The 24,702-nt window shown below is 41.9% G+C and overlaps 1 protein-coding gene across 5 annotated transcripts in view; it reads left to right on the forward strand.

The window, feature by feature from the left end:
• si:dkey-32e23.4 (dynamin-1-like protein) overlaps positions 1 to 24,702 on the forward strand; it is a 58,010-nt gene that overhangs the window by 26,751 nt on the left and 6,557 nt on the right. For 3 of the 5 annotated variants that reach the window (XM_062050692.1, XM_062050691.1, XM_062050693.1), the window contains 10 exons: positions 1,986 to 2,106; positions 2,202 to 2,540; positions 4,694 to 4,814; positions 4,889 to 5,044; positions 13,624 to 13,713; positions 13,787 to 13,885; positions 13,965 to 14,078; positions 20,764 to 20,873; positions 20,940 to 21,099; positions 21,169 to 23,811. In XM_062050692.1, coding sequence (XP_061906676.1) covers positions 1,986 to 2,106; positions 2,202 to 2,540; positions 4,694 to 4,814; positions 4,889 to 5,044; positions 13,624 to 13,713; positions 13,787 to 13,885; positions 13,965 to 14,078; positions 20,764 to 20,873; positions 20,940 to 21,099; positions 21,169 to 21,225 — 1,367 coding nt within the window. In that variant the 3' untranslated portion in view covers positions 21,226 to 23,811. Of the gene's footprint in view, positions 1 to 1,985; positions 2,107 to 2,201; positions 2,541 to 4,693; positions 4,815 to 4,888; positions 5,045 to 13,623; positions 13,714 to 13,786; positions 13,886 to 13,964; positions 14,079 to 20,763; positions 20,874 to 20,939; positions 21,100 to 21,168; positions 23,812 to 24,702 lie in introns of those variants that run through there. The other 2 variants (XM_062050694.1, XM_062050695.1) reach the window with 1 other exon arrangement.

The following is a 24,702-nucleotide window of genomic DNA, read 5'->3' on the forward strand; positions in this document are numbered from 1 at the left end:
TGCATGCTGCTTCTGCCTGATACTCATTGCTTTCAGCTAGTGCCGCCGGCTAGCCCTCTGTCTCAGAGGGCGAAAAGAGGAGCCGAGTGCATAAGCCTCCTCAGCCGGTACATAGCCTCTCCATTGTCAAGACTCGTACATGCCTCCTCGTGGCCACACACGGTAACTGGAACCTCGCGGTTCCAGGCTAAGTTGTACGGGATCTCGGAGCAGCAGGGGGCCCCAGAGACGGGGCATGCAGGCCCACCGGTGTGTGGACATGCCCTGGTGCCCAGTCAACCCCTGTCCCAGCTATGGGTAAATAACCCCAGCTATGGGCGAATAGTGAAAACCGCCTCAACGGTGGACCAGGCGGAAGATGGCGGCATCGGAATGCACCACAACGGCTGGGAAGGCGGATGAAGGCTGCAGCAAAGACGGGTCCCCAGTCGTCTTGGTCTCCATGCCACTGGACCCTGGCCCGCTCAATGCCAAGGACTGTGTGGTGGCTGACCGTGCACCAGTCTCCCCACATTAAAAGATTCCACGCACAGGCGTCCTCCATATAGGACAGTCATACTCGTTTCGAGTGACCGCCGATGATGATGATGATGTATGTGTGTATGTAGCCACCCCTTTGCTCTGATTACTGCTTTGCACACTCTTGGCATTCTCTCAATGTGCTTCAAGCACACCTGTGAAGTGAAAACCATTTCAGGTGACTACCTCTTGAAGCTCATGGAGAGAATGCCAAAAATGTGCAAAGCAGTAATCAGAGCAAAAGGTGGCTATTTTGAAGAAAGTAGAATATTAAACATGTTTTCAGATATTTCACCTTTTTGTTACAGTAAGTACATAACTCCATATGTGTTCATTCATAGTTTTGATGTGACAATCTAGAAGAAAACATTGAATGAGGAGAAGGTTCGTCAAAACTTTTGGCCTGTATATTTCCGAAGAAAAAACATTTTGCCATATATTAGCCGCAGATATATACGTTGTGAAATTAGTTATTTACACCGAAAGATTTGTAAATGTTTATTTACATACCTTAATTGTTTCCAAACAGTGCTGATCAAACAAAACAGAAGTCATGGTCATGGACCCACGAGCTGCGCAAGCTAGCTCTCCAATCAGCTAAACAGACTCAATAACTCCTTAGGTGACGTTTTGGTGAATTTACGAAAAATTAAACAATACAAAAAGAATGGCAGTGTAAGCTAATAATACTAACACAGACACTCGTAAATGTGTTAGCATATTTGCTCATGCTAATGCAGCTAGATTGATTATATTACGATAGCACGTACAAATGAGCATGAAAACACTCCTACAGACATCACACATGGGACGCTTTAGTAAGTAAGAATTGTTTTAGTTATACTGTAAAACTTACAAACAATGCTTGGAATGATGAAGAATCCACACATGTAGAAACGCTTTGGTGTGCTAGAAGACAGCAATTGTACTTCAGGTTCAAAGCTCAGTCTGAAGGGCAATACAGCATTGCAGTACCTGCAATGCTGTATTGGAACTTGTCCAAAAGATGGCACCATAGCACAAAAAATAACACACCCATTCAATGTGTTTGCTTTTTTTGTGGGTTTTTTTGCATTATTGCCGCACCGTTTGAATTAGCCACACCGTTTTATAAGCCGCAGGGTACAAAGCGTAGGGAAAAAGTAGTGGCTTTTTATGATAATTTATTTTTTTTCTTTAACGATTTTTTATGGGATGGGAAAGTCTTTCTGAATGTTCTGTTTCTAAATGGTGGAATACTGCTGACGTTATGTTGTTCCCCTTCAGGCCCAAAACTAGTTGAGACTGGATCAACAGTACAAGCACTCAACAATTACCATGAATCCATCCATCCATCCATTTTCTACCGCTTATTCCCTTCGGGGTCGCGGGGGGCGCTGGAGCCTATACAATTAATTCATTTTATTCATTCCCAATCGTACTATTGTCTGTTGAGTGTCCTCACATTGTGGTAATGTCCACATCAGGTCGACGGACTCTGCTGGTGGTCAGCAAGCTGGACTTGATGGACGCGGGGACGGACGCTCTGGAGGTCCTTCTTGGTCGGGTCATTCCAGTCAGGCTCGGCATCATCGGGGTGGTTAACAGGTTTGCCATAATAGTGATAAATAAACCTAAATACTCGTTTTTCCCCCCTCAGTACCCAGGTCGTTGTCTTTGGATGACTCATGTGTCCTTTTTAGGAGCCAGCATGACATCAACACTCAGAAGAGCCTGCAGGACTCCATGAAGGATGAGCAGGCCTTTCTGCAGCGTCACTACCCTTCGCTGGCCTCCCGATCCGGCTCTCGCTATCTGGCCAAAACGCTCAGTAGACTGCTCATGCACCACATCCGGGACTGTCTGCCGGACCTCAAGACCCGTGTGACTGTGCTCAGCGCCCAGTACCAGGCGCGCCTCAACAGCTATGGCCAGCCGGTGGAGGACCACAGCGCCACCCTGCTGCAGATTGTCACCAAGTTCGCTAGCGATTACTGCAACACCATCGAGGGAACGGGCCGCTACATTCAGACCTCTGAGCTGTGAGTGTGATATGCATGATGCTTCTTTGGGATCATTTCATCAGTACAGTAAGATATTTTGTTACCATTCACAACTTTTAAAGAAAGGGTGTCCAAACTTTTCCACGGAGGGCCGCACACTGAAAAATGAAAGCATGCAGAGGATTTTTCATATTCAAAACTAGGGTTGTACGGTATACCGGTACTAGTATAGTGTCGCGGTACTAAAGAATAAAAAACGGTACTATACTTGGTTTGAAAAGTACCGGTTCCCCATATTTAAATTTTTAACGGGCATGACGGCGCGTCGTCACGTCACACGACATTACTTGTTTTACAAGCAGAGGAGCATGTTCAGCAGCGCGCACACACGTAGTACTTACAAGCAGACACAGTGTGTAGACAGAAAAGGGAGAATGGACGCATTTTGGTGTAAAAAGTAAAGATAAAGGTAAAGTTATAAGACATGGATAGCTAGCTAGCAGCTAATGTCCATCTGCAATCTGCAGTGTTTTAGCTACTTCTAAATCACTAACCCTGGCCTCCATGGTGACAAATAAAGTAAGTTTCTTACACGTAGCATTATCACTGGAAGACAAGGAATAGCTAAACATGCTTCACTACACACCCTAGGAGGATACAATAGCTCACCGGCAACAAACGTCATGGGTGGATCTTCACCTCACATCCACTGTAATGATACCAAGTTAAAGAGCGTATCTAGTCGATACCACTGTGATTACATCGATATTTTTTATCGTCACAAAATCGTTTTTCCTTTTTTCAAAAAAATGTATATTATGTATTCATAAACTCAGGAAGTACGTCCCTGGACACATGAGGACTTTGAATATGACCAATGTATGATCCTGTAACTACTTGGTATCGGATCGATACCTAATGTGTGGTATCATCTAAAACTAATGTAAAGTATCAAAGAAGAAAAGAATAAGTGATTATTACATTTTAACAGAAGTGTAGATAGAACATGTTAAAACAAAATAAGCAGGATATTAACAGTAAATGAACAAGTAGGTTAATAATCAATTTTTACAGTTTGTCCCTCATAATGTAGACAAAATAATAGGTAGATAAATGACACAATATGTTACTGCATACGTCAGCAGACTAATTAGGAGTCTTTGTTTGTTTACTTACTACTAAAAGACAAGTTGTCTAGTATGTTCACTATTTTATTTAAGGACTAAATTACAATAATAAACATATGTTTCATGTACCCTAAGATTTTTTGTTACAATAAAGACAATAATGACATTTTTTGTGGTCCCCTTTATTTAGAAACGTATCAAAGAATCGAAATACATTTTGGTACCAATACAACAGAGACAGTCCTACCATCCATATATCCATATAGGGTCACAAGGAGCCTATCCAGCTGCACTGTACAATATATAGTAACCCAAATTTTGGTGAATGGTAAACTTCCCAAAAGTATTAAATATCTATAGATCAACTTTCAGATGTAGCCGTTGACATAAAGTTTTTTTTTCTTTTTTCAATTGTATGCCCCTTTTGTCAAAACCCTCTGTGTTTAGTAGGACAACACAAAACATGCAATATTTTCCCCCCATAACGTTCAAAGTGGAATATTTAATGTGAAGTAATTGGAGCCTTAAATGGGTCAATAATTCACAACAACATTGCTCTTCATTCAGTATTCTTTTGAGCAATGACAGTTTGAAAAAATACTCCGACTAACGGTCTCGGAGATCCTAAACGCCCCCACTCAAAGTGTTGAAAGTAAGTCTTGCTGTATATCAAAGTTTTTACTTTCAATGCTTAAATCTCTAGATCAACTTCCGATCTATCCGTCGATTTGAAGTTTTTAGAATTTTTTGAAGTAAGAAAACTGCCTTCCTGGCAGCTTTGTGTTATTAGTGTATTCATTGCAACATTTTCTCATTAAATTGCACCTGTTTGCTCTTTTATTCCACTTTTCGATTTTTTTGTAATATAATTTTTGAAATGTGTCGCAGGCCATAAAAAAATTAGCATAGGACTGCAAATGGCCCAGAGGCCGCACTTTGGACACCCCTGATTTAAAGTGAAAAGCAGTTGTTTGCTGTATTTAAAGCACATCCCTTCTTTACTACCTGGCAAAACAGCGCTAACAAGCAAGATTAGCATCCCAGCTTAATGCATCTCCTCTGCAGCTGCGGAGGAGCCCGGATCTGTTACATATTCCACGAAACATTCGGCCGCACCTTGCAGTCCATCGACCCGCTCGGAGGACTGACCGAGCTGGATGTCCTCACTGCCATTCGCAATGCCACCGTACGTGCCCTCCCACTTTTGCACCTGAGCTGTGCTGGTGTGTGTATGCCCAACCTATTATGTTTGCTATCCAGGGTCCACGACCTGCACTTTTTGTCCCAGAAGTTTCCTTCGAGCTGCTGGTGAAGCGTCAAATCAAGCGTCTGGAGGAGCCCAGTCTACGTTGCGTAGAGCTGGTCCACGAAGAGCTGCAGAGGATCATTCAGCACTGCTCGTCCTTTAGCACGCAGGTGACACTTACTGAACATGTCTGCTGTAACGTGTCTTTAAACTTTTCCAGGGCCACCAAACTGAAGTAAAGATGGACCCCCACTTTTATATCTTGAATAACATTGGCTTTTAAATTAAACTCTTCCAAAAGGTCCATATTAGTGTTGTACAGTATACCGGTACTAGTATAGTATCACGGTATTAATGAATCAAAAACGGTACTACAGTGTGTTTGAAAAGTACCGGTTCCCAATATTTTATTTTATTTTTAATTTTTTTAACGGGCATGACGGCGTGTCGTCACCTCGTGACATTGCTGGTTTTACAAGCAGAGGAGCATGTTGGGCAGCGCACACACACAGAGTACTTACAAGCAGACAGTGTGTAGACAGAAAAGGGAGAATGGATGCATTTTGGTGTAAAAAGTAAAGATAAAGGTGAAGTGAAAACACTGAAACACCCTCTGGAAGAGGTGCTTTAAGACATGGATAGCTAGCTAGCAGCTAACATCCATCCACAGTACTTCTAAATCACTAATCCTGGCCTCCATGGCGACAAATAAAGTAAGTTTCTTACATGTATCATTATCACTGGAGGACGAGGAATAGCTAAACATGCTTCACTACACACTATAGGAGAATACAATAGCTCACCAGAGTCACAATGTAAACAAATGCCATGGGTGGATCTATACCTGACATCCACTGTAATGATACCAAGTACAGGAGCGTATCTCGTCGATACTACTATGATTACATCGATATTTTTTATCGTCACAAAATCTTTTTTCCTTTTTTCAAAATTAATATGTTTATAAACTCAGTCAATACGTCCCTGGACACATGAGGACTTTGAATATGACCAATGTATGATCCTGTAACTACTTGGTATCGGATCGATACCTAAATGTGTGGTATCATCCAAAACTAATGTAAGGTATCAAAGAAGAGAAGAATAAGTGATTATTACATTTTAACAGAAGTGTAGATAGAACATGTTAAAACAGAAAATAAGCAGATATTAACAGTAAATGAACAAGTAGATTAATAATCAATTTTTACAGTTTGTCCATCATAATGTAGACAAAATAATAGGTAGATAAATGACACAATATGTTACTGCATACGTCAGCAGACTATTTAGGAGTCTTTGTTTGTTTACTTACTACTTAAAGACAAGTTGTCTAGTATGTTCACTATTTTATTTAAGGACTAAATTACAATAATAAACATATGTTTCATGTACCCTAAGATTTTTTGTTACAATAAAGACAATAATGACATTTTTCGTGGTCCCCTTTATTTAGAAAAGTATCAAAGTATCAAAATACATTTTGGTACCGGTACCAAAATATTGGTATCGGGACCACCTTACTCCCTATTAGACAGGTGAATACAGGTGGTCCTAGGGTTATGAACAACTTCTGTTCCTAGATATTGATTTTAACTAAGATCTTATACCTAAAATATCAATAAGTCTATACAAGAATTCAATAAAACAATAATAAAAAGAGAACAACTCTTTATGTGAACTACTTTTCTGAGCACCGTCACGCCACACAAAGCCAACCACACAAACTTCACAATAAAAGCACGGAACTAAATAATAACAATCCCATATTTAAGACAAAGTGATACAAAACACTTGGAGGGCGCAGACGCCTGCCAGGCCCGACTGTAAAGACTCCTAAAAGTCAAACAAAATCCTGCATACTGACAGTGAGCCGGGTCGCCCCCAAAATGTCAGCACTTATCCCTCACCACATTTCTGACACGACTCTTTCTGTTCATCAACCAATAAGAGAAGAGCGCTTATTGACAAGGTTTACTGCTGCCCCATTTTTGTTCTATTCTATTTCTTTAATGCAAAACAATAGAACCCCATCAACTGAGTTAGACCACAGAAAGCTACCTATAAGTGTCTTCAGTGGCATCATGACATCATAACACAGATATACTTGTGGGGTGCGGGGGCGTGCTCAATATGATGTCATGCAATCATTTGCATAAACGCATAGATTTTCTTTGATAAGGCTAAAAAAATGTATACATACATTTAAAGACAAATCTGTGTTATTAGTACTGGTATTAGTATCAACATATTTTTTTCTTATAATTGATCATTTTTTGCTCTATTTTTCAGTTTGTTTGTTTTTTGCTCTATCAGTCTGTTATTGTACAATGTAACACAGGCTGCACTTTGAGAATGTATCAAGTTTTTACAGACTTCTAATTATTCTTTATTCAAATCAGCTGGCAACAAACCTAGCATATTTTTCTGGTGTTATTGTAGACTGTACTGGTGTTGAAAGACTTCTGTCGCTGCGTCACACTTGCTTACTTTCTCTCCTTGAGAGAGTGCCACCATCAATGTTCCTTCTAATTTGTCATGTGTGAGCAAACGCAAAAACTCCCTGAGCATTCAGTGGAGCACATGTGAGCGACGTCAGACGTGCACACTGTGGCCACACCTGCAGCACACCTGACTAAAAAACAAGTTACATTTGTTATTATTATAATCAAATGACAGCAGTCATTTCCATGAGATTATTTTCTAATAATTTGGCCAATTTACAATGACAATAACAACAAACATTGTTTTTCATGAGGTGTGGACTAGTGTTGTATGTCTGGGTGGGGGTCCTGCTGGGAAATAGTTTGTACCCCTTTAGTTCCCATTTAAACATTCTCATGTTGCACGATGAGATGTAAGCATGGGCTCATGTGTACATTCCTGTAACTTTCTGTTTGCAAAATATATATTTTTATTCGTATTTCTTTAATATAAAAACAGCATTTCATGATTAATATTTATAAATTAAGATTCTTAATAAATGACAGCGGATTAAGCACACATTTGATTGATAAGTCATAGTGTAACCACCTGAAATTACACGTTATGGGCGGTGTTGGAGTTGTCCGACTTTTTGTGTGGCTGTAAACGCATCACAGGCTAAGATTAAGATTAAGATTAGTTTATTTCAAAGGGGACTTTGCAATTTCATAAAACACATGACTACACATGGTTAAAAAAGCCAGAATTAGCCAGAAGGCTAGTTTTCATCTGTAGTCCCCTGGCCATGATGTAAAGAAGGCAGTAAAGCAAAGTGTCAAGAGTGTGTGTGGTGTGTGTGTTGGCGCAGGTCAGAAAGAGCGAGCGGCAGATGACAAAGTTGGTTTTGGTCTGGTTTGTACGGCAGAAAATGACCAGTTTTGCTAGATAGAAGTTTTTTTTTTTACTATGTTTTTGTTGTGGTTACGGCCGACAAACAGATTTGCTCAATAAAGTGATGGATGGAATTCATGTACTCCTTAAAGTGTCTCGACAGACGTTACAATAACTGAACAGTGATGTCGAAAAGTGTTTTCTCTGTTGTGTCGTCAGTTACATTGAAAATTATTATGCGCTTATTTTTTTATTAGATTTTGTGGGTGGCATAGATTTGCCGTGCCAGAGGACGGGATAGCAGTAGGAGCGCACTTTAGAAGGAACGTTGGCCACCATCCTCCTAATATTCGCACATGGATGTATGCTATATTAAACTAGGGTTTCTTAAACATTGTTGGGTCGCCAAGAAATGTATGTTGTAAAACACTTTTTCCCACTTGTGTTCAAACAAGTTGTTTCTTAAGTGCAAAGATTATGACTAAAGTAGTGAAGCTGTATTTTCATTTGCACGTTTTTTTTTAGGAATCATATACATTATTATTTATTATGCATTTAGTTAGCATTTATTCATTTTTAGCACTGCATCATTTTATGTAATGGTGTTTTTCATTAGTTTTCAAGTCCCCTCTTTAGCATAATATTTGATTAGTATTTATTTTTGTAATCAGCCTGATTTAAGCCTTGATAATAATCCAATCCAATCAATCCACTTTATTTGTATAGCACATTTTAACAACAAAAATGTTTCCAAAGTGCTGCACAAAAATATTAAAAACAATATTCAAATATTATCCTTAGCTCCACCAATGACTGAATAAAATATATATATATATATATATATATATATATATATATATATATATATAAAACCAATATAAAAACAATGTAAAAATAAATATGATTAAAAACGATTTTAAAAGTTAAAACCAATTAAACCTATAAATATACATTTCAAAACATATAATCTCTGTGATGAACACATGCTTTCATATCAGTTGACAAAGTTTGTTAAACTGTAAGCAGGTTAGGTATAATTATTGAATACCGGTAAAATAGGGTTGTCCCTATATCCATATTTTGGTACCGGTACCAAAATGTATTTCGATACTTTTCTAAATAAAGGGGACCACAAAAAAATTCATTATTGGCTTTATTTTAACAAAATATCTTAGGGTACATGAAACATATGTTTATTATTGTAATTTAGTCCTTAAATAAAATGTTGAACATACTAGACAACTTGTCTTTTAGTAGTAAGTAAACAAACAAAGACTCCTAATTAGTCTGCTGACGTATGCAGTAAATTTTTTTTTTAGTATTTTTTTTAATTTTCCTGAGGGAACTCTCCTGAAGGAATCAATAAAATAGTATCTATCTATCTAACATATTGTGTCATTTATCATTCTATTATTTTTTCAACATTATGAGGAACAAACTGTAAAAATGTATTATTAATCTACTTGTTCATTTTCTGTTTTAACATGTTCTATCTACACTTCTGTTAAAATGTAATAATCACTTATTCTTCTCTTCTTTGATACTTTTACATTAGTTTCGGATGATACCACACATTTAGGTATCGATCCTTTACCAAGTAGTTACAGGATCATACGTTGGTCATATTCAGTCCTCATGTGTCCAGGGACATATTTCCTGAGTTTATAAAAATAAAAAAAATAAAAAATAGATTTTGTGATGCTAAAAAATATTGATGTAATTATAGTAGTATCGACTAGATACATTCCTGTACTTGGTATCATTACAGTGGATGTCAGGTGTAGATCCACCCATGGCGTTTGTTTACATTGTTTGTTGCCGGTGAGCTATTGTATCCTCCTAGGGTGTGTAGTGAAGCATGTTTAGCCATTTCTCGTCCTCCAGTGATAATGCTACATGTAAGAAACTTACTTTATTTGTCGCCATGGAGACCAGGATTAGTGATTTAGAAGTAGCTAAAACACTGTGGATGGATGTTAGCTGCTAGCTAGCTAGCCATGTCTTAAAGTGTTTCAGTGTTATAAATTCACCTTTATCTTTACTTTTTACACCAAAATGCGTCCATTCTCCCTTTTCTGTCTACACACTGTCTGCTTGTAAGTACTCTGTGTGTGCGCGCTGCCCAACATGCTCCTCTGCTCGTAAAACCAGCAATGTCACGACGTGACGACGACGCGCCGTCATGCCCATTAAAAAGGGGGGGGGACTGGTACTTTTTAGAGGCGGTATAGTACCGAATATGATTCATTAGTATACCGGTACTAGTATACTACTACTATATACCGTGCTTAAAGAAGACATTGAAACCATGTGAAATAGATACTACATACTGGGAAGGCCTAGCAAAAGACAGTTTAACATGGAGAGCTGCAATCAATGAAGGAGTGACAAAGTATGACGACAAAAGATAATCTATGATACTTGAAAAAAGGAGGAGGAGACTGGAAAGAAGAGTCATGCCAAAATAGGGCTGGGCGATATGGCCTTTTATCAATATGTGGATATTTTTAGGCCATGTCACAATACTCCATATATATCTGGATATTTTGCCTTAGCCTTGAATGAACACTTGATGCATATAATCACAGCAGTATGATGATTCTATGTGTCTACAATAAAAAATTATTCTTCATACTGCATTAATATATGCTCATTTTAAACTTTCAGGCAGAGAGGGAAATCACAACTAAGTCAATTTACCAAAAGTGTATTTATTAAACAGTTATTAAAGGCCTACTGAAATGATTTTTTTTTATTTAAACGGGAATAGCAGATCCATTCTATGTGTCATACTTGATCATTTTGCGATATTGCCATATTTTTGCTGAAAGGATTTAATAGAGAAAATCGACGATAAAGTTCGCAACTTTTGCTCGCTGATAAAAAAAAGCCTTGCCTGTACCGGAAGTAGCGTGACGTCACAGGAGCTAGTATTCCTCACAATTCCCCATTGTTTACAATGGAGCGAGAGAGATTCGGACCGAGAAAGTGATGATTACCCCATTAATTGGAGCGAGGATGAAAGATTCGTAGATGAGGAACGTTACAGTGAAGGACTTGAGAGACAGTGATGGACGTATCTTTTTTCGCTCTGACCGTAACTTAGGTACAAGCTGGCTCATTGGATTCCACACTCTCCTTTTTTTATTGTGGATCACGGATTGTATTTTAAACCACCTCGGATACTATATCCTCTTGAAAATGAGAGTCGAGAACGCAAAATGGACATTCAGTGCCTTTTATCTCCACGACAATACATCGGCGAAATGCTTTAGCTACGAGCTAACGTGATAGCATCGTGCTTTAACTGCATATAGAAACAAAAAAATAAAGGATAGAAGGAAGGATAGATAGAAAATCAACAATACTATTAAACCGTGGACATGTAAATACACGGTTAATGCTTTCCAGGCTGGCGAAGGTTAACAATGCTGTGCTAACGACGCCATTGAAGCTAACTTAGCAACTTAGCAACGGGACCTCACAGAGCTATGCTAAAAACATTAGCTCTCCACCTACGCCAGCCAGCCCTCATCTACTCATCAACACCCGTGCTCACTTGCGTTCCAGCGATCGGCAGAAGGACGAAGGACTTCACCCGATGCGTTTGGCGGCCCGGAGACGTAGGAAGTCAAGGTGAGGTCGGCGGCTAGCGCGGCTAGCGCTCCAACAAAGTCCTCCTGGTTGAGTTGCTGTAGTCCGCTGCTAATACACCGATCCCACCTACAACTGTTTTCATTGCAGCCTTCATTGTTCATTAAACAAATTGCAAAAGATGTCCAAAATACTGTGGAATTATGAAATGAAAACAGAGCTTTTTGTATAGGATTCTACGGGTACCATAACTTCCGTTACTCTGACTTCGTCACGCGCATACGTCGTCATACCGCGACGTTTCAGCCGGATATTTCCCGGGAAGTTTTAAAAGTCACTTTATAAGTTAACCCGGCCGTATTGGCATGTGTTGCAATGTTAAGATTTCATCATTGATATATAAACTATCAGACTGCGTGGTCGGTAGTAGTAGGTTTCAGTAGGCCTTTAAGCAGTGGCACAAACATTCATGTCATTTCCAAAACAGAAAGTGCAAGATTGTCAGAGACATTTTAAAACAAGCTATTAGTGCACTTTTGTGCATGATGACACTAAGATGACATATCAAAACAACACTAAATTAGAGTGCACTATTTGTTTAGAGTGCCACTACAATATTTTTAAACAAATAAAGTGCACTTTTGTGCATGATGTCACACAAGATATTTCAATAACTGTCAAATAAAAATGAGCTGCATAATAGGAAATCAAATAGTGTATGTCCTTCACTATGTGGTAGGTTCCTGCGGACGTTATCTCCTTCTGTTGTTGACTTTTTTTTTTCATACAGTGTTGATGTGGAAATGGTGGGTTCGGCATTTTGCGGGTGTGGCACCGAACGGAGATGTTGACATGCGGAGTTTCAAGCACTCTTCACTCTCTAGCGGGTGACTTTTCAAATGATGCTACAAATTAGCAGTGCTGCTACTTTTTCTAGAAACGCTTTTGCCGCATACTTAACATATTACGGTTGTCTGTTCAACATCTTCCCCTTGAAGCCAAACCACCGCCAGACGATGGACCCTGTGCTGTTTTTCTTGGGAATTAATTATTCTTCCTCCATTTGTTACCAGATTCGCACCTTCTTTCTCCCGTGTTACGACTCGCACTGCACCGCTAGCACCATAGCTAATGTTACCAATGCCGCTACCTGTCTGCTCCGCGAGGGCGTATGACGTTGCACGCGCGACAGTATGTGACGTATGTAAGAAGGTGCGCTTGTTTTATCTCTCTGTGAGAAGAAAAGACAAGAAAGAGTGAGAAAAGCCTAAAGTGTAATGCCCGCAGCTAAAAGCAACTGCCTGAGAACTTGTAATATCCAATATCACGATATACTCATTTTCTATATGGCACAGAGACAAACCCGCGATATATCGAGTATATTCCAAATATCGCCCAGCCCTATGCCAAAATGTACATTACTACCTGGTCTGATCTGTCTCATATGCGGCAGAAACTTCAAAGCTCGTATTGGCTTATACAGTCACTACAGAGCACATCACTCTTAGGGACCATGGACCCCTATCAGCGAGCGACTGTACAACCCTACGTTCAAATCAAGAGTAAGATGACTAATTTAGTGTTAATATGTGAGTGACTCCTCTGTAGTAGAGAAGTTGGTCCCCCGAGGTCAAAGGTGTTAAAGTACATCCACATTAAGACATGCTACTATGTTACAGACAATCTTGCTTAAGTCATCTCAACCTTTTGTTTCAGCAGTGCTGTTTCCGTGATATAAGGCTTTTTCCGCTGGCTGAATATTTGGTGCATCACTAGTCAATAGTGCACAAAAACGACATGTAGGGGAAACCCTGTAACATCTGTTTCTATTTTTACCCAGGAGCTTTTGAGATTCCCCAAACTGCACGACTCCATTGTGGAAGTTGTGACTGGATTACTGAGGAAGCGCTTGCCGATTGCCAATGAAATGGTACTCCTCATCTGTTTTACTTCCAAGCTTTAGTTACCAGACGCCTTTTTTAATTACTGCTCTTGTGCTCCAGGTGCACAACTTAGTAGCAATAGAGCTGGCCTACATCAACACCAAGCATCCAGACTTCACAGATGCAGCACAGGTCTCAGCATCTGTCAACAGCCAGAAGGTAGTTCTTTCATTGACAACTGCCTCACATTCAGATATCAGACCACCTTTAAACAGTCATTCTCCTGTGGGTTCATTAGGCAGAGACCCTTGATGGAAAGCGCTGGAAGAATGAGAAGGTTGCTGAGGAGAAAGTCCCAGCTGCAGGCTTTGGCAGTCCCAGCAAAGGCCAGCCTATTAACCTTCTTGACACAGTGAGTACCAGCAACAGGCTCTCTTTCCAAACAAGCCTTTTAATACACTCTTAACTCCAGTCTACTCATTCCTTCATGATGATATCAGTGCACAAGCTGAACACACACAGAGCTACTACATTTGCCATATAAATGTATAAACTAGGGTTGTCCCATACCAATATTTTGGTACCGGTACCAAAATGGATTTTAATACTTTTCGGTACTTTTCTAAATAAAGGAGACCACAAAAAATGTCATTATTGTAACAAAAAATCTTAGGGTACATGAAACATGTTTATTATTGTAAATTAGTCCTTAAATAAAATAGTGAACATACTAGACAACTTGTCTTTTAGTAGTAAGTAAACAAACAAAGACTCCTAAATAGCCTGCTGATGTATGCAGTAACATATTGTGTCATTTATCTACCTATTATTTTGTCTTTATTTTATGAGGGACAAACTGTAAAAATGTATTATTCATATACTTGTTCATTTACTGGAAATATCTGCTTATTTTCTGTTTTAACATGTTCTATCTACACTTCTGTTAAAATGTAATAATCACTTATTCTTCTCTTCTTTGATACTTTACATTAGTTATGGATGATACCACACATTTGGTTATCGATCCGATGACAAGTAGTTACAGGATCATACATTGGTCATATTCAAAGTCCTCATGTGTCCAGGGACGTATTTACTGAGTTTATAAACATAATATTAATTTTGAAAAAATAATAGAATAGAGTTTTATTTGTCATTATTACAGTGAACAGGTTCAAAGAACTACGAAATTGGAGTAGATCCCCTAAGGTGCATACCCAATAATTTATTAATATAAATAGTGAAAAAAAAGATAAAAAAGAAGATACGTATCTATATATATGTATATATCCACACACATGCATATATCCATACATATGCATATATATACATATACGCATATGACATTTTGCACATTATAGTCCGAAAAAATTAAAAGACATGACACATGAGGACATGACGGACACATTGTGCTCACTCAGGCCTGTTTAATGCTACTATGGCTCTTGGGTAAAAACTGTTTTTTAGTCTATTTGTGCCCGCTTTTAGCACCCTATAGCGTCTGCCCGAGGGTATCAGTTCTAGGTGGCAGTGCCCGGGGTGGAATGGGTCTTTCAGGATGCTCTGTGCTTTCCTGAGACAGCAGGAGCTGTACAGGTCAGCCAGGGAGGAGAGGGGGAATCCGATGATCTTCTGGGCGGTCTTTACAACCCTCTGGAGCGCCTTTCTCTCTGCGGCCGTGCAGCTGCTGAACCACACGCAGATGCAGTAGGTCAGGATGCTCTCAATAGAGCACCGGTAGAAGGACACCAGCAGTTCCTGTGAGAGGTGGTTGTTCCTGAGTATTCTGGTGTGCCTTCTTGATGGTAGCCGTGGTGTTGGTGCTCAAGGTTAGGTCGTCGTCCAGGTGGACTCCCAGGAAGCGGAAGTCGGAGACCCTCTCCACGCAGTCACTGCTGATGACCAGGAGCAGGATGTTTGTTTTTTTCCTCCTGAAGTCTATGACCAGCTCCTTGGTCTTGAAGGTGTTCAGGGCCAGGTTGTTTACTGTGCACCACTCCGACAGCTTCTCCCCCTCGTCCCGATATGCAGCCTCATCTCGCCCCGAGATGAGCCCCACTACGGTGGTGTCATCTCATCCGCAAATTTGATGACGGAGTTGCTGGAGTGGGCAGGTGTGCAGTCATATGTGTAGAGGGAGTAGAGTAGGGGGCTCAGCATGCAGCCTTGTGGAGAGCCGGTGCTGAGGTATAGGCTCGATGACATGTGGCGGCCCAACTGCACCCTCTGGGGGCGGTTGGATAAGAAGTCCTTAATCCACATGCAGATGGAGTTCGATAGACACAGGTCTGACAGTTTGGACACCAGTCTGTCAGGTATTATGGTGTTAAATGCCGAACTATAATCCACAAAAAGCAGCCACACGTATCTCCCCCCCGTCTCCAGGTGACCCAGAGAGGAGTGTAGGGCTGTGGCGATGGCGTCCTCTGTGGACCTGTTGGCTCTGTAGGCAAACTGGTGTGGGTCGAGCTCAGGAGGGAGGACTGAGGTGATATGGGTCCGTACCAGCTTCTCAAAGCACTTTATGGCTATAAGTGTAAGTGCAACTGGACGGTAGTCATTCAGGCAGCTGATGGAGTTCTTCTTCGGCCCCGGGATTATTGTGGAGGTCTTCAGGCATGATGGGATGACGGCCTGAAAGAGGGACTGGGTGAAGATCTTAGTAAATATCCCAGCCAGCTGGTCTGCACAGTCCCTCAGTACCTGTCCCGGGACCCCATCTGGGCCCGTAGCCTTCCTCGGGTTCACCACCCTCAGCGTGCGCCTCACCTCATGCTCCTCCAGTATAAGGGTATGGCTGCTGTGGGTGTTAGGTGGGGGTGTTGTGACGCCCACAGGTGTCTTTCTCTCGAATCGGGCAAAGAAGCTGTTTAACTCCCCAGCTCGAGAGGCGTCGCCATCAGCCGAGGGGTTACTGGGTCTGAAGTTGGTCATGTGTTGTATTCCTTTCCATACCTCCTTGGTGTTGTTGCTCTGAAGGTGGTCTTCCATTTTCCTCCTGTGCTCGGCTTTTGCCTCTCTGATACCTCTCTTCAGATTGGCTCTGGCAGCACTGTAGAGTGCCTGGTCCTGCGCTTTGAAGGCACTGTTTCTCTCTTTGAGTAAGCCCTGTACTTTTTTTGTCATCCAGGGCTTCCTGTTGAGGTAGACTGGGATGCGCTTGTCGACTGTGACAGTGTCTATGCAGTGTTTGATGTACCCCAGGACCGCTGCTGTGTACTGCTCCAAGTCTGAGTTTTCGAAAACTTCTTGTTTCAAAGCAGTCCTGCAGCTGTTCCATGGCTCCCTCTGGCCATGTTTTGACCGTTTTGGTTATGATAGGAGCACTTCTCCTTATTGGTATGTAAGCTGGTAACAAGAGCAGGGACATTTGGTCAGACTTGCCTAGTTGAGGTAGTTGTTTGGCTCTATATCCATTTTTTATGTTGGAATAGACTTTTTCCAGTGTGTTAGCTCCCCTCGTAGTACACTTCACATGCTGGTGTAGTTTAGGGAGTACCCTTTCCAGGTCGGCATGATTAGAATATCCCGCTATGATGTGGACTGCGTCGGGATATTTGTTCTGTTGTGCACTGATTGTATCGTGCAGCAGAGCTAGCGCCGTGCTAGCTTTAGCATCGGGAGCTATGTACACGTTAGTGATCAGGACAGCAGAGTGCTCCCTGGCTAGATGAAAGGGTCGGCATTTAACTGTAATATATTCCAGATCTTGGGAACAGTGGCTGCTTACTACCTTGGAATCTGAAGTCCAGTTGTTTAGGTAGGTTAACAATACACCCCAACGCCGCTTGCCGGTAGCCTCTGCGTTTCTGTCCTGCCTGTGTGTTGTGTGACCGGTTAGCTCCATGCTAACGTCTGGGATTGAGGACGTTAGCCAGGTTTCCGTAAACAATAGAGCGCAGCTATCCATCACAGTGTTTTGTGCTACACGGGGCTTCAACTCGTCCATCTTATCCTCTTCACCATGAAGAGCGAGCAATCTCGCATTAGCCAGGAATAGACTTGATATCGCTGGTCTGTTTGGGTTCATCTTTAGTCTGGCTAACAAGCCGCCCCTTCGGCCACGGCGTCTTCACCTCTGCCTCCGCTTTGCCAAGAACGGTAGCCACGGTGCTCCAGGGCTACTTGCTAGCTCCTCCGGGATGTTGTGTCGGCTCTTAAAATCCACCGAAATAGCCTGCTCAGACCGCAATCCAATCTCCAACAAATAGTTTTGGCTGTACTAAACCTTTGCCCAGCAGGTTGCTGTCTGGGCTAGTAATAAACTATATAAAAAGAATATAAACAATGTACCTAAGGGGAGAGCCTGGGACGTCGCGTCCATGCGCGCCGCCATCTTGCCATCATTTGCCATCATCTTGCCAAGATTTTGTGATGATAAAAAAATATCGATGTAATCATAGTAGTATCGACAAGATACACTCCTGTACTTGGTATCATTATAGTAGATGTCAGGTGTAGATCCACCCATGGCGTTTGTTTACATTGTGACGCCGGTGAGCTATTGTATCCTCCTAGGGCAGGGGTCGGCAACCCGCGGCTCCGGAGCCGCATGCGGCTCTTTGACCACTCTGATGCGGCTCAGCTGCATACTTGCCGACCCTCCCGGTTTTCCCTGGAGTTTTACGGACGTCAGTGCCTCTCCTAGTGATCTCCCGGGGTTAATATTCTCCGATTTTTCACCCTAACAATTGAATTAAGAGTGTACCTTAGCGGTACTGCAATAATTGTCCTCTATAGCCTGCACAAATCGCATGACAGCCCAGCCACATGTTGTATGCAGCTTCTGCTTGCTTACGTAGGAGACAGCAAGGCATACTTGGTCAACAGCCACACAGCTTACACTGATGGCGGCTGTTTAAAACAACTTTAAAACTGTTACGTTACAAATATGCGCCACACTGTGAACCCACAGTGTCGGTTGAGGTGGGCGGGGTTTAGTGGTAGGGGGTGGGGGGGTAGACCGGAAGAGTTAGGGCTGCATGGGATTTTGGGTGTTTCTTTTGTTGTGTTTATGTTGTGTTACAGCGCGGATGTTCTCCAGAAATGTGTTTGTCATTCTTTTTTGGTGTGGGTTCACAGTGTGGCGCATATTTGTAACGTAACAGTGTTAAAGTTGTTATATACGACCACCGTCAGTGTAAGCCAGACCTGGGCATTCTGCGGCCCGCGGGCCGCATCCGGCCCTTTGTGCGTCCCTGTCCGGCCCGCGTGAGGCCAATTATAAATGACAAAATACATTTAATAAAGTATCTATGTCGAATGTGCAATACAACGGTGCTGCTTTTGTTTTGAAAATCGTTATTTGTATTACTTCCGTGTGGACGTATGCGTGTGCGTGATTGTGTGTGAATGTGAACAGCTGCAATCACAAATTACAAAATAAAGTTGAAAAAACATCTATGTCGTGCGCGCAATACAACTGTGCTGCTTTTATTTTGAAAAGTATTATTTATGGGCGTGTGTCCGTGTGTAACCTGCGAGTGAAGGTGCACATGCAGCGACAAGTGATGCACGGTTTACACCCGAGACGCTAAAAAGAGAAAAGTTGATGAGGAATGGCGTGTTTTCAAAAAGACAGGGACTGCAAAGCAACGTCCCCTCTAAGGTGCGTGCCTGCGCAAATGCGCACTGCTCAAGCGTCTGCTGCGCGCAGCAAATATATGCCGCGCACCAAATCAAATCCCATCTGAATTCTAAACAAAATAAACATATTTATTCTATGTAATTATGCAATGCAACTTTGAGTGACAGTGACAAAAAGCGGCTTTAACGGTGTTCGTCAACACCGTTCAATTGAACACCGTTCAATTATTGTAACGTCTATCGAGATGCTTCGAGGACAGGAATTATATCGATCACTTTATTGAGCAAAACTGTTTATATTCGGACATAACCACACCAAAAACATGAGTAAAACACTTCTATCTCGAAAAACTAGTCATTTTCTGCCGTACAAACCAGGCCAAACCAACTTGTCATCTGTCACCAACACGCATACTAAGCCACTGGTGCGTTTACGGCCACACAAAAAGTCGGACAACTCAAACACCACACAAAGTTACACTATGACTCCTCAGTCATATGTGTGCTTATTTTACTGTCATTTATTATTAATGTTAATTTATTTATATTAGTCATGGAATGCTGTTACACACACTATGTTGAAGTATTACTATTATTATTAATTATTATTATTATTATTTATCTTACGGTATATATCAAAAATATTATTGAGCAAAATTTAATTGAAATATTGTCGATGTGGCCCTCCAGCAGTGCTCGGGTAGCTCATGCGGCCCCCGGTAAAAATTAATTGCCCACCCCTGGTGTAAGCTGTGTGTCTGTTGAACAAGTATGCCTTGCTGTCACTTACGTGTGCACTGAGCATGCTGAAGCTGCATTCAACATGTGGCCGAGCAGGTACGCTGTTGAAGCAGGCTGTAGAGGGCGCTAAAGGCAGTACCATCACGCCCTGGAACTCGGGAATCTCCCGGATAAATTGAGAGGGTTGGCAAGTATGACGCTATCAGGCGCAATCGCGGGTCGCACTATCATTACATTTTTATATTAAGGTGCGGGCCGGGGCGTGTGTCTGAGACCCCTGGTTAAAACATAGCACAAAGCAAAAAAAGCTTTGTATGCAGTGTTATTTCGTTTTAAATTTTCAAGAGTTTTGTGGCTCCCATTGTTTTCTTTAAAACACTGAGGATGGATGTTAGCTGCTAGCTAGCTAGCCATGTCTTAAAGCAACTCTTCCTGAGGGTGTTTCAGTGTTATAAGTTCACCTTTATCTTTACTTTTTACACCAAAACGCGTCCATTCTCCCTCTTCTGTCTACACACTGTGTCTGCTTATAAGTACTCTGTGTGTGTGCGCTGCTGAACATGCTCCTCTGCTCGTAAAACCAGCAATGTCACCACGTGATGACGCGCCGTCATGCCCTTTATAAATAGGGGGTTACTTCTTAGAGGTGGTATAGTACGGAATATGATTCATTAGTATCGCGGTACTATACTAGTACTGGTATACCGTACACCCCTACCACAAAATAATACAAGTATATACTCTGGTTGGTCTTTATGGCTGTATTCCAGGCGGTCCCCGTGTCTCGCAAGCTGAGTGCGAAGGAGCAGAGGGACTGTGAAATCATCCAGCGGCTCATCAAGTGTTATTTCCTCATCGTTCGCAAGACCATCCAAGACAAGTCAGGCACACGTGGACCCTGGTGGTGTCGTGTGGCCGTACTCATGGTCTTGCATTGTGTGTGCAGCGTCCCCAAGAGCGTCATGCACTTCCTGGTCAACTTTGTGAAAGAGCATCTCCAGAGCGAGCTGGTGGGTCAGCTCTACAAGCAGCCGCTGTTGCAGGAGCTGCTCATCGAGTCACAGGACACGGCACAGCAGAGGACAGAGGTGGCGCAGATGCTGGAGGTGAATTTGGACGACTAGAAAAAAACATTTGGGATTTATTTACATTAACGCTCTTGTTTTCTTTATCAGGCCCTTAAAAAAGCCAATAACATCATCTCTGAGATCAGAGAGACCCACCTGTGGTAGCTAGAGGACACACACCCTCTTTTGCCTGGACCTCATCTATTATGTGTGTGTGTGTGTGTGTGTGTGTGTGTGTGTGTGTGTGTGTGTGTGTGTGTGTGTGTGTGTGTGTGTGTGTGTGTGTGTGTGTGTGTGTGTGTGTGTGTGTGTGCGCACATGTGTCAGCAGCCCCACTGTCTCCTGGACCAATGAGCATAGCACATTTAGGCTCCACCCTCGCCCTCAGCAGGGCTTCTCACTCAGGCCACATCACTTCAATGTGAACAAACTCCTTTTGTCATGTTACACGCTAACAACATGTGGAACATGTTTGTTTCCCGGCTGTCCCGCAGGTCCTTTTCATTCACATGCACTCCAGTTTGCTGACCACGCCAAGAGAAGAATCCTTGTGATTTTGTGCAATACCTAAAGGGAGGTACGTGCTGCTTGTTGACACTCCGGCAGACGCAGTTTGGTTTTAAAAGATGCTACCTGCAAATTAGCGCTGTAATTGGTGCTCTTTGCTACCAAAGCTCAAAAGTCAGGGTTAAGCCAGAGCAAGAAGCCAGTTGATTTTTTATGATATTGTTATGTTTGCTGGGGGAGTTGACGGCACAGAACCACAAAGGGGCGGTATAGCTCTATGTATTTTATTATATATATAAAAGATATATAATAATCCACAATAATAATACAAATCAACTAGAGAATGGAGTGTGACCAAAATCCAAGAGTGTGTGGTGTTAGACTAGGTGTGGGAATTAGTGTTTTACCGTAGTGTTGAATCGAGAGGAGGAACAAGGCAAGAAGAAGGTCAGTGAGACAAGCGGGAGGTCCGTGGGGCTAAGAGAGGCGTCAAGAGGTCCTTGTACAAAGCGGGGGTCGAGGATCGAGGGAGGCAGTCCAAAGTCCAAAGGGGAAGTCGAGGCGCACAGCTCAATCATGGAAGACACGGGAAGCATACGATAACAGAAGATTACGTTCTGGCGACGGATAGCAGGTTGAGCAGGCTCTTGAAGGCAGTACCTCTCAATAGCGCCAGGTGCGTAGATTGCCGGTGAATGATTGCAGCTGCCGGCTGCTGCAGGGCGGACACGCGCCCGGCGCGCCCCTGGAATTGCGCAGCCGTGGGCGCGTCCCGAGGCGCGCTCCCGGAGGCGCAACCAGCAGAGCGCAAAGAGGAGGGCGCATTGGAATACGCCCTGGCCGTGACAGATATTGTATATAACCCAAAAGCAGTGAAGTTGTAACGTTGTGTAAATGGTAAATAAAAAGAGAATACAATGATTTGCAAATCCTTTTCAACTTATATTCAATTGAATAGACTGCAAAGAAAAGATATTTCATGTTCACACTGGAAAACTTTGTATGGGGTTTTTTGCAAATATTAGCTCATTTGGAATTTGATGCCTGCAACATGTTTAAAAAAAGCTGGCACAAGTGGCAAAAAAGAGTGAGGAAGTTGAGGAATGCTCATCAAAGACTTATTTGGAACATCTCACAGGTGAACAGGCTAATTGGGAACAGGTGGTTGCCATGATTGGGTATAAAAGCAGCTTCCATGAAATGCTCAGTCACAAACAGTCACCACTTTGTCAACAAATGCCAAATCAACCAGCTATGCAAGGAATTTAGGGATTTCACCATCTACGCTCCGTAATATCATCAACATTTTCAGAGAATCTGGAGAAATCATGGCAAGGTCGAAAACCAACATTGAATGCCCGTGACCTTTGATCCCTCAGGCAGTACTACATCAAAAAGTGACATCAGTGTGTAAAGGATATCACCACATGGGCTCAGGAACACTTCAGAAAACCACTGTCAGTAACTACAGTTGGTCGCTACATCTGTAAGTGCAAGTTAAAACTCTCCTATGCAAAACCAAAGCCATTTATCAACAACACCCAGAAACGCTTCGCTGGGCCCGAGCTCATCTAAGATGGACTGTTGCAAAGTGTAAAAGTGTTCTGTGGTCTGACGAGTCCACATTTCAAATTGTTTGTGGAAACTGTGGACCAAAGAGGAAAATAACCATCTGGATTGTTTTAGGTGCAAAGTGTAAAAGCCAGCATCTGTGATGGTATGGGGGTGTATTAGTGCCCAAGGCATGGGTAACTTACACATCTGTGGGGGCACCATTAATGCTGAAAGGTACATACAGGTTTTGGAGCGACATATGTTGCCATCCTAGCAACGTTATCATGGACGCCCCTGCTTATTTCAGCAAGACAATGCCAAGCCACGTGTTACAACAGCGTGGCTTCATAGTAAAAGAGTGCGGGTACTAGACGGGCCTGCCTGTAGTCCAGACCTGTCTCCCATTGAAAATGTGTGGTGCAATATGAAGCCTAAAATAGCAGAATGGAGACTGTTGAACAACTTAAGCTGTACATCAAGCAAGAATGGGAAAGAATTCCACTTCAAAAATGTTTCTCCTCAGTTCCCAAACCTTTACTGAGTGTTGTTAAAAGGAAATGCCATGTAACACAGTGGTAAAAATGCCCCTCTGACAACTTTTTTGCAATGTGTTGCTGCCATTAAATTCTAAGTTCATGATTATTTGCCAAAAAAAATGAAGTTTCTCAGTGTGAACATGAAATATCTTGTCTTTGCAGTCTATTCAATTGAATATAAGTTGAAAAGGATTTGCAAATCATTGTATTCTCTTTTTATTTACCATTTACACAACGTGACAACTTCACTGCTTTTGGCTTCTGTAAGTAGCTGAAGTCAAAGGTGGTACTATCGGGCTGTACTCTTTAGGCCTGGGCTGATAATACATTTTGCTGGATGATAGATTTCCCCACAAATTGCAGATAAAAGATATCATTGTCAGCATTTTTTGACACCAACTTAAACAATACTCTATTTATATAATAATATTAATTTAATTCTCTTTAATATGTTTTACCATTGAAATGAGAAGGTCACAAACATTCTCATTATCCTAAATAAGTAAACAAACAATAAAAACACAATCTCTGTTGTCAAAAATTCAACCATTAAATATTGAACATCTTAAAGTAGAGTTTTTTTTCCCCAGTTGGAAAAATTGGGTCGGGCGGTTTGTTTTGTTGCCATCACTTTCCAACAAATTGGGAATCGTGGTTGGTTTGTCCGTCTCATCTTGGAGCCCAAATAATCCTGCACCTTAACATTTGGCTTTGCCATCATGTTTTGTTACCTTGCGGTGCATGCATCCTCTGTGTGTAAGATAGCGCTCACGCCTCCATCCACTGAGACTCACTTCATTGAATTCTGCAGACAAAGTTAACAAACATTGTCATTTAACAATGACGGCAAATGTATCCAGTTCATTTTCATTTATGGTTGTGTTAATTCATGTATCGACTATCGGCTCAGGCCGAGTACTTTTGATAGATGCCACTTTTAACCAATGTGAGAGCGTTCAAGAACCCTATTGATTTTGTAAGTGGTAGCTGCTTGTCATACTTCAGCCGTGTCCAAACTTGTTTCCACTGAAGGCAACAGACTGCT

This window comes from Entelurus aequoreus, linkage group LG06 (genome assembly GCF_033978785.1).
Source record: "Entelurus aequoreus isolate RoL-2023_Sb linkage group LG06, RoL_Eaeq_v1.1, whole genome shotgun sequence".
Classification (NCBI taxonomy): domain Eukaryota; kingdom Metazoa; phylum Chordata; class Actinopteri; order Syngnathiformes; family Syngnathidae; genus Entelurus; species Entelurus aequoreus.